Source organism: Triturus cristatus, chromosome 7 (genome assembly GCF_964204655.1).
Source record: "Triturus cristatus chromosome 7, aTriCri1.1, whole genome shotgun sequence".
In the NCBI taxonomy this organism is placed as follows: Eukaryota; Metazoa; Chordata; class Amphibia; order Caudata; family Salamandridae; genus Triturus; species Triturus cristatus.
The window spans coordinates 767,585,427-767,604,939 of NC_140590.1; the positions used below are offsets into that span (position 1 = coordinate 767,585,427).

General features: G+C 46.5%; 1 protein-coding gene across 1 annotated transcript in view; it reads right to left on the reverse strand.

Moving 5' to 3' along the window:
- The window catches only part of PCYT2 (phosphate cytidylyltransferase 2, ethanolamine), a 159,078-nt gene that overhangs the window by 20,639 nt on the left and 118,926 nt on the right, over positions 1 to 19,513 (reverse strand). Inside the window, exons 7-8 of the mRNA XM_085617538.1 lie at positions 15,859 to 15,997; positions 10,154 to 10,314 (exon numbers count right to left, since the gene is read on the reverse strand). Of these exons, the coding sequence (XP_085473664.1) occupies positions 10,154 to 10,314; positions 15,859 to 15,997 (300 nt within the window). The remainder of the gene's footprint in view (positions 1 to 10,153; positions 10,315 to 15,858; positions 15,998 to 19,513) is intronic.

Consider the following 19,513-nt stretch of genomic DNA (forward strand, 5'->3'; position numbering starts at 1 on the left):
TCTGAAAAAAATTGGCCATTTCATTACAAAGGGCTTGATCTGGTTTAAACTGGGCCATATGCTGAGGTTTAGCTAGTGTATATACTGTTCTTTGGAGGAGTGTTCCGCCTCACCAATTTTAGTCGTGAAGTAAACACGTTTAGCTTCAATGATAGCTCCCGTGCTGCTCAGGAAAGGAGCCATCTGTCGATCAGCTCTGCACCCCAACGGCTTCCTCAGCAACATCGTTTTGGTAGACAAAACCGATGGGGGACGGCGGCCGGTAATCAACCTCAAAGAGTTCAACGGGTGGTTGGTCTACCGGCATTTCAAGATGGAAGGGATCCATCTTCTCCGAGATGTGCTCCTTCCGCACAATTGGATGGTCAGGTTGGACCTCAAGGACGCCTAATCTGGTGGTTCCTATCCACCCGCCGCATCAACGGTTTCTCCAGTTTCTTTGGAAGGGCCAAGTTTACGAATTCACCGCCCTTCCATTCGGGCTTTCATCGGCACCATGGTGCTTCACCCGGTGGTAGAGTTTTTGAGGAGTCCAGGTGTTCGGATGATAGTGTACTTAGACGACATCCTTCTCATGGCTCAGTGTCTCCAGAAGTTGACAACTCAGTTGCACCAGACGGTGTCCCTCTTGGAGGGTCTGGGTTTTGTCATCAATGGGACAAAGTCGGTCCTTTCCCCGACTCGGTCTGGTTTTTCTCGGGTTCGTCGTGGACTCTATCCATTCCTCCTTGAGTCTGCCTTCTCGCAAGATGGCCAAGATCTGGCACGTTTTGAGGCAGACCATCTCCAAAACCCATACCTCGCTCCGCCAGATTGCCCGGCTGGTAGGTCTTCTCTCCTCCTCCATTCAGGCAATCTTTCTGGGGCCCCTTCATTATCGCGCCTTGCAAAGCCTCAAAGTGCACAACCTCAGGAGAGGTCTATCGTACGATCAAACAGTTCCCCTATCGGAGGGAGCAAAGGAGGAGATGTCATGGTGGTTGACACACATGGAGGCCTGGAATGGTCGGGCGATCTGTGGGTCAGCACCGGACCTGGTCATAGAGTCGGACGCCAGCAGGTCCGGATAGGGGAGCATTCTCCACACGCAGCGTTTGGTCATTAGAGGAGCAGAAGTTGCGTATCAACTGCTTGGAGCTCCTGGCGGGTTCATTCAGTATTGCTTGGCTCAACAAATCTCCGGGGCGGCGGAGTACCTTCCAAGCCAGGCCAATCAAGTGGCGGATTGGCACTCCAGACATCTGAAAGATTCCAGCCTGTGGAAGCTAGATGTTCCAGTCTTCAGGTGGTTGAACGACCTCTAGGGTCCGTTCTCCGTGGACCTTTTTGTGTCTCGTCTCAACCATCAGCTCCCGCGTTTCTTCAGTTGGAGGCCCGACCCTCTAGCGGAGGCCACGGACGCTTTCCTCCAGGACTGGAGCCAGGAGAGGGGTTATGCGTTCCCACCTTTCTCGATGGTGGTGAGGTCGGCAACCCGGATCCGGCATCTAGGGGCAGAGTTGGTGATGGTGACGCCGGGTTGGAGGTCTCAAGTTTGGTTCCCAGTTCTTCTGGAACTTTCTTGGGATTCTCCAATCCTAACCCCCCCCCCCCCCCCCCCCCCCGCTCCCTCATCTTCTTCTCAATCCGGACGGGGAGCAGCATCACCTCATCCTCCAAGGCTCTCTCCGCCTCATGGCATGGAGGCTTTCAGGAGACGTTGGTCGCTCCCAGGCCTTTCGGGATCAGCTCAGACACTCTTGTCAAAGGCCTGGGCGGACAGTACCTCTGAACGCTATCGGTCTGCATGGACTAAGTGGATGCGTTGGTGTCTTCGACGGGACTTGGATCCCGTGGTCGCAGGTGTCGTTCCCTTTCTAAACTTTCTGGCAGAATTGGCAACGGACGGTTTAGCGTACCGATCTATTAATGCAATACGTTCTGCGATCTCTGCAGCTCATTGCCCGGTAGACTGGGCCCCGACTGGGGAGCATCCATTCGTCTGTCGGCTTCTGCGGGGTATTCGCCTGTCACTACCCGCCGAGCCACGATATTCGGTTCTCTGGGACATCAATTTAGTCTTGAACCTTTTCTTGTCTTGGCAACCCAATAAGTAGCTTTCCTTGAAGGAGCTTTCGGCTAAGTTGGCCATGCTGTTATGTCTGGTTTCCTGTCGCAGGGTTTCTAACGTGCGAGCTTTGAACATTACTGCAAGGGTCTTCTCCCCAGATGGGGTTACTTTTATGGTGGGTCGCCGTACTAAGTCGGCATCAAGAACAATTTCATACCCAGCTTTACGGATGTTCCCAAACTGTGTGTGGTGGATTGCCTTAAAACATATGAGGACATGACTCTTGAATTTCGCCCTTCGGGCGAGCAGCAACTTCTTTTTGCACTAAGAAAACCGCACAAAGCTGTCTCCTCTCCCACTATAGCCAGGTGGGTGCAATAGGTCATGCCAGAGGCGGGTATTGATACAAAACGGTTTGGAGCTCATTCGGCCAGGGGCGCGATGGCCTCCTAAGGCTTTTTCTCTAGGAGCCTGGTTGGAGGACCTTATGCGTGCAGCGGATTGGTCTTCCGATTCCACCTTTTAAGAGGTTTTACTTCAAACCGGTGGTGGAGGTAGCTCAGTTGGTGGTAAGTAAGCTTTGAACTAGCATAATCAGAGCCTCCGGTCCCGACATAGAATCGAAAAATGCCTAGCATAGTAACGGTAAGTTTCAATTCTATTAAGGACACGGAGGCGAAGATTATCCCACCCGGAGCACCCGACTGGTGTGAACCCACCCGTACTCGAGTAAGAAATCTCTTTTCGATAAGCTTATGACTTGCTACGGTCGGATTTGGTTTCGCAGGTGTTCATAGATACATGATAACACTGCAATTGGTCTTGTAGATTCTCATGTGGTGTTTTTCTTTTTAGGGAATGACGGTGCAAAACAGGACCAGTAATCGAATGGCGTACTCGCGCGAAGAATGAAGGGGGGGGGGGGGGGGGGGGGGGTTTACATAAGATGGACGCCCTTTCTATACAACACTGACACTGTGAAAGGACTAACATAACACATCCCCCGTTGGATTGTTGGGAGTTATAGTTTTCGGACTCCATTGTTTTTTCTTCATGTTTTTTGATTGTGTTCATATACAAAAAACGTACTTCAGTGCTTTTCTGGCTGCTGTAATTTGTGTTATAGAATAAAGCGTGGAAAGAAAAAAGCATAATCCTCGCCTCCGTGTCCTTAATAGAATTTAAACTTACCCTTACTATGCTAGGCAAATTTCGATTCTTTAACGATGCGGAAGAGTCCTTGCTATGGTTGGGGATTGCTTCGATGCGGTCTGCCAAGGCATGTCTTTTTGTGTCCTTGAGGTGTTGGTGAAATCTGTTGAGGGCTTACTTTAAGGTGGCTTGGTCTGTGGGGTCTCTGCTGGTGCGCATCTTCTTTCCATTTGTGTGCAGTTGCGTTTAAGGGTTCCTGAGTTCTGGTGTGTACCAACTGGCCCACTTGGTGCTCTGACGGTCTTGGCTGGCTTAAAGGAGGAGACTCTGTCGGTGCAGCTGGTGATCCAGGTTGTGAAGTTCTGAACGGCTTGTTCCAGGTTGGAAGTGAAGTCAAGTTGGGTGGTGTTGAGGGTGTTGGCCCATTGGGTCTCAGTCACTTTGATCCAGCCGTGGTGGGCGGAGAAGAGGGGCTTGGTGGTGGTGCCCCCAATGGTGGTGCTAATTATACTAGTGTGTGCACTTTTTTTGTTGTTGTTGCACGTGCTCTCAGTCCTAATGCTATGGCAGCTGTTTTGTAGCATGTCTGGAACGTTTGGACTATCCACCTTGCAATGGTCCCTTTGCTAACGGGTGATCCTTTGTTTGCTGGTGCGAAGAAAATGAAGAGTTAGTTTGCTTTCCTGATTTGCCTTGTTTCTTGTAAGTAATACACGACTACCCTTTTTACATGCAACATGTGTAGATCTTTTCTGCCTGCATTTCTGGATCTTGGAAAAAGGCTGGTAGTTCTATCACTTGATTGACATGGAAATGTGAGATGATTTTTTTGCAGAAATTATGGGTTTGTAAGTAGGGTGCTTCAGTTGTTTGTGCTTGCAGCTCTCTAACTCTCTGCAAGGACATGAAGGGTGTTTTGAGTGCTAGGCATCTGAGGCCTGCTTTATGCATCAGCTAGAATGGGGACTTCATGAGTTGCATTAGCACTTCAAGTTCCATATCGTTGTGGGTACGGACTTTGGTGCAGCTGCCCTCTTGGCCCCTTCTAGAAATCTATTGATTACTGGACTATTGAAGAAAGTTCTTCCTATGACCCCTCCACTGTAGGCTACTATGGCAGAGAGGTGAACCTTAACAAAGGCGTATGCTAAACACTGATCTAACAGGTGGGTGATGTTCGTGACCACAATGGTGTCTTGTGACCAACTACCTTGGTGTTTTTGTCTGTCACGCTAGTGTACGAGCCTGCTCCACTTTGCCATGAAGCACTCCCTGTGCAACCTATTCTTGCTTCTTTAAAGCTCTCCATGGTGCTCTGGGGGACCTCTATATGAATATAGTATGCATTCTAGTCTCCATGAGCTATAGCTGCCCTTGGTGATACTGGCCATGTTGCCCTAATACATATATGGAAATAGATTTAGAATTTTCATAGGATGACGTGTGAAGTTATATACATTTCTGAAGAAACTGTTTCAGCATATTCTTATTGTCATGTATGCCTGTTCTGTCTTGATAGTGGCCCAGTATATAATGCGGTTAGAGGCCAAAACATCATTCTCAATAGCTCGGCTACTTCTCTCCTTTATGCAGTGTGTTCTGCTTAGTTGCTGTAGAGATAATAGCCTATGCAACATTTTTTATGTATTTATGTCTATTGAGTTTTGTCTGATTAATGTGTTTGAGCTACATGCTCCGCATTTTTAATCAAAAGATGATATTTTTTAAATACATGTTGTTTATACGAACATTGACTTTCAAGCCTGTTGGACCTATTTTCTGCTTTATGTGTTCTGGATTACCTAAAGTATATTTATAAAGTGAATATGTGCACTGTTTCTTTGATGAGTAATGTTTCTTTAGATGCATGCTACTGTAATATAGATATATATTCAATCATCGTAGCTTTCAACCAGTGACAGAAAACCATCACTTATAACCAGAAACTCCTCCCTATGCTGCTATGAACCAAATGAACACGTTACTTACCTTTGGTAACGCTTTTTCTGGTGGATACAATATCTGCCTGTGGATTCCTCACTTTTCGAATACCCCCTGTGCCAACATTCCGCGGGAAAATTGTATCCTAGCTCTCCTACGTCGACGAGGACGTCACAATGGACCGGCTCCGATCGCGGCACCATATGACGTCATCGAAGCCACAAAAGGACCTCGTCGGCGTGCTGACATCAGTTCCACCCATTTTTTCCGTGCCACCGAGGCAAACGGGCGGACCGACACATTTTCAAATGCAAACATAGCATACCAAATATATACATGTATATAAATTCACAAGAGCATAATCAATAAAAGTATAGAGAAATAGCAACAGAATAATCATTTCTCATTATTAAAGTATAAACATGATTAGGACATATCAAAATAAAATATTTTTTGGTAGAAACAGGTGGACAATGGGGAGGCGGGTAGGAGCGTGAGGAATCCACAGGCAGATATTGTATCCACCAGAAAAGCATTACCGAAGGCAAGTAACTTGTTCTTCTGATGGATACTTCTGCCTGTGGATTCCTCACCTTTCGAATAGATTCCCAAAGCCGTACCCCACCCGGAGGAGGGTGTCCACCTGACTAGACCAAAAAAATCCTGCAAAACAGAGTGAGCAAAATGGCCATCCCTCCTAACCTCAGAGTCCAAGCAGTAATGCTTTGCAAAGGTGTGGAGAGAGGCCCAAGTTGCTGCCTTACAGAGATCAAGAACAGGAACACCTCTAGCCAAAGCAGAAGAAGTAGACTTAGCTCTGGTGGAATGAGCTCTGATACCTTCATGCGGTTCCTTCTTGGACAGGGCGTAGCAAATCTTGATGCACAAGATAATCCACCTGGAAAGCGTCCTCTTGTGCACTGCCTTGCCTTTCATTTTCCCAACATAACACACGAAGAGCTGATCGTCCAGCCTCAGATTTCTAGTCCGATCCAAATAAAAGATGACAGCCCTTTTAGGGTCCAACCAATGCAGTCTCTCTTCCTCCTTGGAAGGGTGAGGGGAGGATAAAATGTGGGTAAAGTGATGGATTGTCGCATATGAAAAGGAGTAACCACCTTGGGAAGGAAAGCAGCCCTGGTACTTAGAACCAATTATCCGCATGAATGGGCAGGAAAGGAGGTTTCGAACTAAGAGCTTGAAGCTCACTTACCCTCCTAGCCGAGGTAATGGCAATTAAGAAAACCGCTTTGAAAGAAAGAAGCCTCAACGGGCAAGTATGAAGAGGCTCAAACGGAAAACCCATTAAAAAAGTGAGTACTAGATTCAAATCCCACTGAGGCATAATGAAAGATGTGGGAGGAAACGTATTTGTAAGGCCCTTAATAAACCTCATGACAATGGGGGACTTAAATAAAGACGGCTAGTCCGGCAAACATAAAAAGTCAGACAAAGCCGATAAATAGCCCTTAACAGTGGCTACAGCACAACCTTGCTGTGCTAAAGAAAGAGAAAACTCCAAAATATTAGACAAAACGGCCTTCAAAGGGTCAATGTCTCTCTCTCCGCACCACTTAACAAACCTGGACCACCTGGAAGAGTAAACCGACTTAGTGGAGTGTCGCCTGGATGATAAAATAACATCCACTATATCCAGCGGCAGAGAGAGAGAACTCAGGTTGCCCCGTTCAATCTCCACGCATGAATGTGCAGGCTCTGGAGGTGGTGGTGTAGAACCTGCCCCTGCAACTGCGAGGGGAGGTCTGCCCTGAGAGGGAGACGGTGCGGAGGGTGCGATGAGAGGTGAAGTAGGTCTGTGTACCACACCCTTCTTGGCCAATCCGGAGCGATCAATATAACTTGGGCCCGGTCTTGGCGAATCTTCCTCAGAACCCGAGGAATCAAGGGTATGGGAGGAAACGCCTAAAGGGGTCGTGAGCTCCAATCTATCTGAAACGCATCCCCCCCCAAAGCTCCCTGCATCGGATACTGGAGACTGCAGAATAACGGGCAGTGCGCGTTCTCGTGAGAAGCAAACAGGTCCAACCGAGGAGATCCTCACATCTGAAAGATGCGAAGGACCACCTCCGGATGAAGCCGCCACTCGTGATCGGCCGAGTAACGCCAACTGAGACTGTCCGCACGAACATTCAGCACACCAGCCGGATGATTTGCAAACACACAAATCCGTAGGCCCTGAGCCCAGGACCAGAGCCTCTCAACAGAGGCGATACGACCCTACACCTCCCTGTTTGTTGATGTACCACATCTTGGTAGTGTTGTCCGTCAGGACCTGAACCGACTGACCACGAAGGGAAGGGAGAAAAGCCTTCAATGCCAAATGTATCGCCCGTAATTCCAGAAGGTTGATGTGAAGCAACCTTTCCTCTGGAGACCAAAGGCCTTTGACCTCCAGATCCCCCAGATGAGCACCCCACCCTAGAGTGGAGGCATCCGTGATCACTGTGGCCACCGGCGGAGGAGGCTGAAAGGGCTTCCCTTGAGACAGGTTGCCCTGCATACTCCACCAAGACAGCTCCGCTGCAGCTTCTCTGGAGATTCTGATGCTCTCCCCAAGATCTCCGTTGTGCTGATACCACTGCCTGCGGAGGCACCACTGGAGTGCCCTCATGTGCCAGCGTGCATGGTTGACCAACAGAATGCAGGAAGCGAATGAACCGAGCAGGCAAAGAACCTTCAGGACTGGAACAACCGCTCTATCATGAAACAAAGGAATCATTTCCTGTATGTCGAGAATCCTCTGCGGAGGTGGGTAGGCTCGGCACACAGAAGTGTCCAGTATTGCCCCTATGAACAGGCTGCGCTGAGAAGGCACCAGGTGAGATTTGGGTACATTTATTGAAAAACCCAATTTGAACAACAGATGAGTTGTCACTTGCAAGTGGAGCGAAACCAACTCTGGAGACTCCGCTTTCAACAGCCAGTCGTCCAGGTAGGGGAAAACAGGAACCCCTGACCTTCTGAGATGAGCCGCTACCACTGCCATCACCTTTGTAAAGACTCGAGGCGCGGAAGTAAGACCAAACGGAAGAACCGCAAACTGGTAATGTTGCGATCCCACCGTGAACCGGAGATACTTCCGATGCGTCTTCAGGATGGGAACATGAAAATACGCATCCTGCAGATCAATGGACACCATCCAGTCTTCCTGTTGCAGCGCAAGGAGAACCTGAGCCAAGGTCAACATTTTGAACTTTTCCTGTCTGAGGTAAATGTTCAAAATCCTGAGGTCCAAGATTGGTCTCAAGCGACCATCTTTTTTGGGGATCAGGAAATATCGGGAGTAACAACCCTGACCCCTTTCCTGCTCCGGAACCACCTCTATCGCACCTTTTTGGAGTAAAGTGAGAACCTCCTGCTGCAAAAGCACCAAGTGGTCTTCTGAACAACCACCCTGGCGAGGAGGGTAAGGAGGAGGAAACTCCAAAAATGGGAGGGCGTACCCCCTGGAGCGTTGCTTAGGCAACGGCAGAGCCACACGCGGCGCCGGAGAAGACGCCAGCGGCGTCGATGGAGGAGCCTCGACATTGAACCTCGACGTCGATCGAATCCGAGGTGGAGCAGACTCAGCAGCTGAAGGAGGCCGGGGTAGACGATCTCGGCGCCGGGAAATGCCAAGCCGGAGTCGATGGCATAAATGGCATGAAAGGAGCCTGGGGATAGATCTGAGGCACACCCAGGTTGAAAGCCAGAGGGCCCACGGGGCCTGAAGGCGCACTGGATGGAGTCGAGGCTCTTGCAAATAAAACAAACATCGCATTGAGAAAATGTGAAGAGTCAGCCCCAGGAGCAGGAGAAGGAGGATATGAATTCGTACCTTCCTGTAGGGGAGTCACCCGAGGTCGCACTGGAGCCTGCGGAGCCGGGGACGGCACCCGCACAGGTGAAGCGACACGGCCTGGAGAGGACCCTCCCGGCGCCATCGCTGGACCGGTGATTCTTCATGAAGCGAAGAAGCCTCTGAAATCTGCGATGCCGGAGATGGTACTGGCGTCGCCCGAGGAGAAGGAGTAAGAGAGATAAAGTCCCTTCTCCGAGGTCGCTCGGCTGGAGTCGGCGACCTCGATCTTGAGACTCTGGCCTTCGAAGAACGATGTCGAGAGGTAGGTCTCCTCTTGGATTTTTTGTGCTTCTTTGACTTCGAAGTGTGAGAAGACAAAGATTTTGCCCTCTTCCTACCTCTTTTCCTTCTTGGCTTTCGCCATAAACAATTTGGCTTCACGTTCTTTGATAGCCTTAGGATTCATTTTCCTGCAGCTCCTGCATTTCTCGACGTCGTGGTCCGAGGATAAACACCACAGGCAGTCATCATGCGGATCCGTGATAGACATGTGTCCGCCACACACTCTGCAGGGTTTGAATCCAGTTTTCCTAGAAGTAGCCATTCTGACACACTACGAGATACAAAGTTTTCCTCGTTGAAAATGGAGAGCCCTGAAAAAAAAAAACGTTGAGCGTCGACGGCTCAGAAAAAAGGGAACTAACGTCAGCACGCCGACGAGGTCCTTTTGTGGCTCCGATGACATCATACGGTGCCGCGAGCGGAGCCGGTCCATTGTGACGTCCTCGTCGACGTGGGAGAGCTAGGAAAGAATTTTCACGCGGAATGCTGGCGCAGGGGGTATTCGAAAGGTGAGGAATCCACAGGCAGAAGTATCCATCAGAAATCCTGCTATATTAACCAGTTGCCTAATCCAAATCACAGAAACCAGTACCCCAGTTTTGGCTCTTCAACTAGAGACCCAGCAGCCCAACTGCAATAGTCAGAACCAGATACCGAAATCCCAGACTACAAACAGTGATGAAATCCAAGAGTCCGAACCAGAGCCCAGTGTACAGTACTGGAAATTCACACCCTGAATACCCATCATGTGTATGTGAGCACTCCCTTTGCACACACAGAAAGCAATGCATGCCTGAACAGTCCAGTTTCTCACTAGGATGTTCCATCTAAGGTACGTAGACCAGGTTCCACCTGAAAACACTCACCCTGCACGCCAGGACACTCAGAGTTCGTTCGTGTACGTTCATGATGGGATAGTTCTTGCCTTTATAGCGATTAACTTCTTGGTCGAAATGGAGACCTACAATAATGTATGGATTCAGGGCCAAGCCATGAACCTTCTCCAGGAAGTCCACATGTCCAATGTCTGTGTCTGCGTTAAGGAATCCACGAGCATCTGCCTGTCCTTAGGAGCATACTTAGCACAGAGCGCTATGCAAAGAAATGTATCAACACAAAGCACCGTGCAAAAAAAAAGGCTCAGTCTCTGCCATGCCTCTCCTAGTTATGGAGCCACTGTCCCCTGAATCTCATTTACTTGGGAAATTTGCACACTCAACTGTTCATGGGTTCCCTTGAGCCCAGAAGACCATGCCCTACCTGACACCATACAGGCTTAATTTAAAAGGGGCTAGCTATACATTGGTAGCAGTGGCTCGTAGTGTATATTAATTTTCTAAAGTAACGGTGGGATGTCTGTTGGCACAGTGCAGAAAGAAGACATTCAAACACAAGAATAGCAGATGAAGTAATCAAACCAAAGTATAGTTAAATCACGTATACCCTACATATAAAGAATATTAAGCAGCAGAATCCTCAAGTCTTTAAAATAGATCTTTGATCTGGACCAGGAAGCTATTTGAAACTTACGTGATAAAAATTCTAAGTTTGGACAAAAATGGGGAAAAATGAACAAAATGTTATTAAATAATCAGACTTCACTTTGCGAATAAAAGAACAAGTTACTTCCCTTTGGAAAAGGTCTTTCCGGCAGATGCTGTATCTAACTGCAGATTCCTCACCTTGTGAATACCCCCAGGTGCCAGAGGGGATCAAGAGATTTTTCTCAGCATAGGGATCTTGCACCAGCTGGTTGCATCGTGCAGCTCTGCAAAGACTTCGTACTGCTCCAGAAGAGACACCAGTACCACGTATATATGCCTTACCTGTGCCCTTACACCATTTTCATTGAGTCTGTATAAACTCAAACCTCTCTTGGTGTTCAAGCGATGGAGCCTCTCCGCTTTCAAGGGGTGAGATGGAGCTAAGAATGAGGACGAGTAATAGATTGTCCTACATAAAAAGGTGTCAATCTTCGGCAGGAATGCTGCCATAGCTCACAATACCATTTTGTCCAGACAACAGGTGTTGTATGGTGGATAAACGGATAGACCTTGTAGCTCGCCGACGCGACGAGCTGATGTTATCACACTCTGAAGACTGTTCTGAGAGTGGTAATCACACTCTGGGAGACTGTTCAGAGAGTCAGAAGGGGTACACATAAACAAAGTGAGAACCAAATTAAGGTCCCATTGTGGCATTACAAAAGCTTTCGATGGGAACATGTGGGCCAGACCTTTAAAAAAACAAACCCATGCACACCTCTGGCTCACGGATAACCATCTAAAACTCAACACTGCTAAAACCAAATTTCTTCTCATCTCTCCGCCGAATAACATACCCATGATTGATCTTTGGTTGAAACACCTTACAGCCCTCAAATGCTCACCCCACATCATAGACTCTGCTGGATCCCTGGGTATTACATTAGACAAACTTCTCAATATGCAGGATCACATTAGCGCAGCCATCAAAGGAGCGAACTACCAACTGAGCATTCTACGGAAACTTAAACACTACCTTCCACGCGAAGACCTAAAACAAGCGGTCCAAGATCTTGTATTGCCCAGACTGGATTATGGTAGTGCCACACTATGTGGCTTACCTCGATACAAATTGGCCCCTCTAAGAGCCTCCCTCATCACGGCAGCAAGACTTGTCCGCAGAACAAAAAGAAACACACACATCTCACCAGCTCTAACATCCTTAAACTGGCTACCGTACAAAGCAAGATTCCAACTGAAAATTGCATGCATAACACATAAGGCGTTGCACTTCAATACCACCAGCTATCTGGCTCAAAAGCTATAAAAATCAGGGGGCAGCAGATCCTCGCTACTCTTTCCGCTCAATCTCCATATGTGTTCTGCAAGTCCAGGTACAGTACATTCCCCTGCTTCTGCAACAGAAGATCGTCCTGAAACGGAGGACAGATGATGATGCCCAGACGTTCTGGGTATTACATTCTCCTGGCCCAATCCGTAACGACTGTGATGACTTGGGCCTGGTCCTTGATCTTTTCAGAACAAGGGGTAGGACCAGTAGCGGCTGAAGGGCATGCAAAAGTCCACACTAAGCTGAATGTTTTTCTGGGAAGAGAGCCTTCTTGGGAACTGCAGCATGCAGAAGTGCTGACACTTCACTTTCTCAGCTGCGGCAATAAGATCAAGCTGGGGTTCTCCCCTTTGAAGGAAGAAGTGTTGCATCACCACCAGGCTGACATTTTTGACCCGCTAGGCATTGCTGGCTGTGTCTGTTCACCCGGTATGCAAAGATACTGCTAGGTGGTTCATGACAAGAGATGCCCTGTCGATCCAGCTACTTCCAGATGTGAGTCCCTGCCAGAAACTGGAGTCCTCGGAGCTCCACCTCACGGAGATGACCTCCCCAACTAAAATAGTGGTGTGGATCTGTCACCACCATCAGCTCTGAGTAGGGAGAGGGGGTCTGCCACTAGTTCAATTGAGTTCAAGCAGCCACCACTGCAGGTTTTTTTACAGTATCTTCCGGAACGTGGATCGAATCTGACAGGTTCCTTTGATGCTAAAACATCGGGCTCATAGTCTGAACGTCCTGGACTTGTTCTTCCAGTGGAAGGATCCGAAAGTCAGTGGTGTCCAGCCCAGAGCAGATAAGGTACTTCGCTGCGTCCTGACCATCTTGAATGAGCTGCACAAGATTGGCGCGGAATTAATCTGGGTACGCCAGCAAGATCACACTGATCATATCCAATAACAAATGAGAGTATCATCCCAGGAAACAACTCACATTTACTAAGCAGAGAGCAAGACTTGCTGAGAAAAACATTCTATTCCCAAATATCTTCATGTGTTTTGGATAGCAGGAGGCGTAGTAGTGAATGTGTTAGGGTTCAGTCGACTCATGGACACCTGGACCACCAAGCTTTAAGGCATAAGGTGATGCATATGAAAATGGAGGATACCGAGGGATAGGTCTATGGCTTCTGGCGACTTATCTATTCAATGTGGGCAAGAGCACGTTTTAGCCCAAGTGAAGTGTCTATTAATGTGTCCATAGCCTGTGTGATCACCAGAGCAAAATAAGCTGATTCTTCAGTGGAAGACTCAGTGGGTAGGGGAAGTTCAACACAGTGTCCAGGGAGGCATCCACTCCACTGTCATCTTACTGGTCCATAGACAGATTGTCCTGTTCATAATAATGGGATGCATCATCTCCAGTACCATGTTGACTGTGTTCTGATTCAAAAGAAATGCGCAGTTCCACGCGGACTCCACACTACCCTGGAAGCGATGGACCAGAGCTGCAAGCAAGTGAGGACATCAGTTTCTTGTCTTTTCCACTTCTGCACCCTTGTAAATTAAATGTTAACGATTGTTTGTATCAGTGTGCTAATGCAGAGAACAGGGAGGTAGATGGGCAGAAAAGAATCTGCAGCTAGATAATGAATCCACCAGAAAGAGAGTCACCATAATGACTATTTCTAACAGCAGAATCTTCACTTTAGAATTGATTCCAGAGTAGTCTGTTGGGTGGAGCCACACGAAAACGTTTTGGAGGACCAAGCGGTAAAAATGTCCTTTATGCTGAACCTGGCTGTCAAGGCAGTAGGGCTTCATGAACTGATGACCACATTGCAGCCTGGCAGACATCACCAACAGTCACTCCGCATGCCAACGCATTGGTAGCAGCCTTAGCCCTGGTGGAATGATTGGCTCTCGGGCCTTCCAGTGGCTGGTTTGTAACAAGTGCGTAGCAGATCTTAATGCAGAGCACTATCCACCTCAATAGTCTTCTCCTGCACAGCATTCTCTTTCTTTTCCACTAGAGAACCCCCCCACAAAAATGTGATTGTCCACCCAATGGTCCTTGATATAATCAATGTAGAAAAAAAACTTTTGGGGTCCAGGCGATGAAACAGTCCTCTATCGAGGGGTGAAGGGGAGCGAAGAACATTGGTATAGTGATGGATTGCCTAACGTGGAAGGGAGTAACGACTTTTGGCAAGAATATTGGCTGAATTCTCAGCACCATTGCCTGGAAAAAAAGGTGTTGTACAGCGGTTGCACTGAAAGTGCCTGAAGTTCGATCAGGTGATGAGATGACATAATCACACAGAGAAAGACAGTCTTTAAGGTCAGGAGATGCAGTGAGCAGCATGCATCGGATCAAAGGGTGTACTCATGAGAAACAACAAGAGCAAGTTAAGCTTTTACTGTGGCAGCACAAATGGTTTGGGAGGAAACGTGTGTCAAACCTTTGATAAATCTCATCACAACAGTTGGTCCGGCAAATGTAGAAGGGCAGAAAGAGCAGACAAATAAACTTTATAGTGCACACTAGAAGTCCTTGGCTGGGCCAAAGATAAAAACGAATAAAAGGACGCCTGACAGCTTTGCTTGCAATGGCTCAGTCTTGCTAACACCAGACCACAAACCGGTCTCAGCGCCCAGCATAAGTGGATTTCATGGAAAGGAGCTTGGCCTCAAAGATAACATCCACCTGAAGGACCTGGCATCAGGATAACATCCACCACTTCCAGCAGCAGATCATATTCAGTCTGTTGCTGGTGATCAATCTCTGCACATGTAGGTGTAAACTGCACAGATTTGGGATGAGGAACCGACCCTGCCGCTGAGCCATGTTCATGTCCAGAAGAGCCATACTCTCACAGTTGGACCACAAGGATGACTTGGGCCTGGTTGTTCCAGAACCTCTGAACTGTTAATCAATTTAAGTTAAACTATGCTGTAAAAGCCACCACTTGGCAATCTGATTTTTAAGATTGTCTTGGGACGGAACACTTTCCCAATTCCCTTAAAAAAAGCTTTGCTTGCTTACTAGCTTGGACCTATTTGAGGGAATTATTTATGAACCACCACCAGATCTTCTCCAACAATGCTTTCAGACAGGGCTGGTGCTAGCACCTAAAATAATGGGAGATGCACAAAAGGTATAGTAGGTTATTCCAGTTATAGCAGACACCACCTTTTGTAAAAAAATCTTTTTGCCGCAGCACTTTTGTTTCCTGAATTAAAAGCTGGAGGCCACTAAAAGTCGTGCCTTCTTTGCTATGACGAATGGATGTAAAGTGATTCCTCGCAGAAAAAAACGTGGTTGCGGAAAAAATACTTTCCATGAAGCATTCTGGTTGAATTTTAATGGTCTCTGCAGAGAAACAAACATACCTCTCAACTAACACATTCTAAACTAGGCTCTCACACACATAGTCCTATGATATATACTAGCAAAGAGCATTAGCTAGCTACGGGTACACACCTGTAGTAAGTAGTGCCCAGCAGGGAACAAGTAACACCAAAGTTGATATTTCCCCCACAGTGATTCAGTCCATTTCTCTGTGGTGGGTCTTGCACATAAAAAAGATTATACCTCTCCCTTGCAAGAGTTTTCTTTATAGAAAGTAGTTACACTCTTACCCCTCCACCCCATTCCTCTAGAGTAGGCCTTGCAAAGTACTGATCTATACTATCCAGTGGGCCGTGCACACAGTTTCAAACCTTTCCTCTCTAATAAGCCTTGTACACAGCCTACCAGCTTCTTTCCAGGAAGCACGACTTGCACAAAAGGATACGGAAAAGGTCAAATGCTCCAGCCACATAGATGATGGTATCTGCTGGTCCTGGCTCCTTTCCTGAAGCAAACTGGATTATCTTCTGAGATGTCTGCAGAAACTGAGACACCCCTGTCCAAGGACTGCGCCCGGACACACCCTGCACAAATGAAAGACACCATGCATTACATTTAATTCACTCATTTGTGTACATACTGAATAAAGTCAAAGCGTCCAGCATAGCAAGCAGCCATGTCTGTGAAGTAGTGGCATACTATATGCTCAAAAGAGGATCTGAATAGTTGCCTACAATGCAATGCAACCCTCTGCTGATGCACCACAGCACATTAGGACATTTGGAATTGAGGCCCACCCTCTTCCTCTTCCCACCATCAAGGCACAGGTGACCGCTACCATTGTAAGATGCTGACAGTGTTTGGCTGAGGTTAACTAACAACTGCTCCACCTCTAAGCACAGATGGAATATCTTCCATTTAATCTAATAACTCACTTGACATTCTCAGTGGAAACCTAGTTAGAAATTTTTATCATTGAGAATATTATGGATGCTTTTTATACATGGGAAATTTGTAAGCTGTTGGAGTGAGGCAGGAATTGCCCCTTCAAGGGTGCCATTGAAATACATTTGTATTGTATGTTTTAAAATATTTATTGTAATATGTTTTTATGTAGTTTAAAGACCCACGGTCTAAATAAACTTATTTCTAAACTGAACTAGACATTTTTTCCAATCCATCTACTACACTCGCAGTGTTTTTTAGAAGAGCTTGGTGTTCATCCTAATGACAGTTCCAGTCATCTCTTCCCTAAAACACTGACACCTACACCTCTCCTCCGACTCCCAATCTCTCACTATTGTGCTCCCCTGTCATTCACTGAATGCATATACAGACTTGGAGGGCTTCTTCCATCATGCATGTCCCACAGCTTTGATCTCCTTGATTTCTCTGATACTGAGGGATTTCAACCTGACCAGATGATCCCTCAAATCTGCTCTACAGTAGGTTACTGGCTTACTTCAAAGTCCTTGCTCTCATGCAATGGGTTAAAGAACCCACTCATTCTGTAAGCTATCTAGTCTTTGCTTCTCTTACATTCTGTTATGTCGGATCACTAATTACCTTCTGCTACAATGGACATATCGCTAGCACAAAGCCTCAGATGTCCAACTCTAAGGACTGATACGAGTTGTGGTATAGCTTTTACTTTGCACAATAGTCTCTCCCACCCTTAGACCCAGATGGTGCAACTAGCTTTAACTGTTGGTGACTGATAAACTAAGAACCATGGTATATTTAGAAGTGCCTATTTCTAGTAGATCTACATAATCCTCTAGGGTCAATTATTCTTCCTGCTGGTTTATTCTACAGTTCAAGTTGGAGCATTTATGCACTAATTAGTCAGGAAAGAAATGGTAGACAGACTGTTCCAATGAAGCTCACACCTTTTATAGGAGTCTTCCAAGCACCTACAAAACACACATTCATGCACGTAAAGCACATTTCTTATCTCTCAACTTGTACATTCAATAAATGCCTCGAGATCCTTTCTCAGTCATATGCTCATTCCTTTCTCCCTCCTGTTGTTCACGCAAGAGAACCCATTCCCAAGAACTCTGGGACAAACTTGGTTCCTTTTTTAAAAAAGTAGGTTCCAGTGACATTTTTTAAGGGCAAATTGTTAAATGAGGAGGCAGATTTGCAGGTTTTGAAGTGGGTTTATTCCAAGAACAGGCATCCACTACAGGAGCTGTCCAGTTGCGGAGAATCCAACGCCAACACTGGCGTTGCTAGGGGATTCTCAACAGCCGAGTGGTGGGGTTGGATACTGAAACTCGCAGAGACGTCACTCTTTTCCAAGTATGCTTTATTCCAAAGAAGGCAGTATAACAAGAGCCCACGGCGGAGGCAACTGCACGGCAGGGAACAACCGATGCAACTGCCAGGGTAGAACAGAACATGACATATACAGGATTCCATGTAAAAGCATTCGAACATTAAAGAAACAGTGAATCCCTTACCACACACCCCCTCCCATTAAACAAACAAAATAAAACAGGAGTGTAAATATAAAACATAGTCTCGCAATTTGATAGGTAACCTACAGACCCGCTGGTTGCGAGCAGTTTGCACAAAAGAATAATATATCCACTTTGACTGATAATCAATAGCGACCAAGCAGTACCTCTTCTCTGAAGGCAACAAATTGAAAGGCCCATAAAAATATAAAGCAATTTCTTCCCAAGGTGAAGCTGGAAAAGGAACTGGATGCAAAGGTTTCTTGCTTAATTTCCAGTGTGTATCTGATACAACACAACTAGGACAACTGTCATCAAAAAAAGCTACTTGTTTATCCATGCCTGGCCACCAGTAAATATTCTTTAATTTCTTGCACATAGCAGAAACCCGTAAATGACCTTCATGAGCCATGTTGATAATCCTTTCTCAAATAAAAAGGAGGTACAAAAAGACCATTCCTCACACAAAACCTATTCTCAAAAGACAATTCTTCACTAACTTGAGCGAAAATTCTTAAATCATTACTGAGACTTTTACTAACTGGCCATTTGCTCTTGATAAACAACTCTTCTTTTTTAAGGTCTCATCCAGTGCCACGGCAGTGGACCATTCATCTTGTGTGAAGCTACTACTACACATGAAAATGGCATCCCCCACACCTACAACGCAATCTTTGTGGAAATCATCCTCCCCTTCACTACAATCAGGAAGTGGAATGCAAGAAAGGCATTCCGCTCGGTTGTTCTTTCCTCCTTGAATATATTTGATTGCAAGATTATATTCTTGTAACTTGGATAACAATCTCACAAGCCTTGCAGAGGATTTCCCTAATCCATTCCCGGACAACAACAAAAACCAAAGGTTTGTGATTAGTGAAAACTTCACAACGAGTGCCCCAAATATATGTTTTGAATTTCTGAACCGCCCAAACAATGGCAAGGACCTCACGTTCAATCGTGCTGTAATTACATTCAGTAGATGTTAAAGCACGAGAAGCAAAAGCAATAGTGTTCTCCTTACTATCAACCCATTGTCCAAAGACTGCACAAGACCTTTTTGACTGGCATCTACAGTAATAAAGGAATTACCATTTGAAACATAGGGATGTAATACAGGTGCGTTTATTACCAAAAGTTTTACCTTCTCAAAAACATCATGTAGAGTATCATTCCCCAAAAATGTAGTTCCTTTTTTAAGAAGACACCTCAGAGGTTGGACTGAATGAGCATAACCAGGAGCAAACCTGGCATAATATTCACAGAGTCCAAGGAACAAACGTAAGGTATCTTTGTCAATAGGAGGAGGAGCATTTCGAATTGCCTCCACGTTGCAAAATTTGGGTTGGATACCTGCACTGGAAATGAGATGTCCAGGATACTCCACCTCACTAACCAGTAGCTTTCATTTGTTAGCTTTCACAGTCATACCCTTCTCTTTTAAGATGTTCAAAACTTTCTCTAAAATCTGTAAGTGTTCCTCCTTGGTTTCAGTATGGATCAAGATATCATCTTGAAATGCTTACACTTGGGGAAAGCCACCAAACAGATTGTCCATCAACTTTTGGAAGACGCTTGCAGCAGAAGCCAGACCAAAAGGTAACCTCAAATACTTGAAGGCACCAAATGGTGTCACAAAAG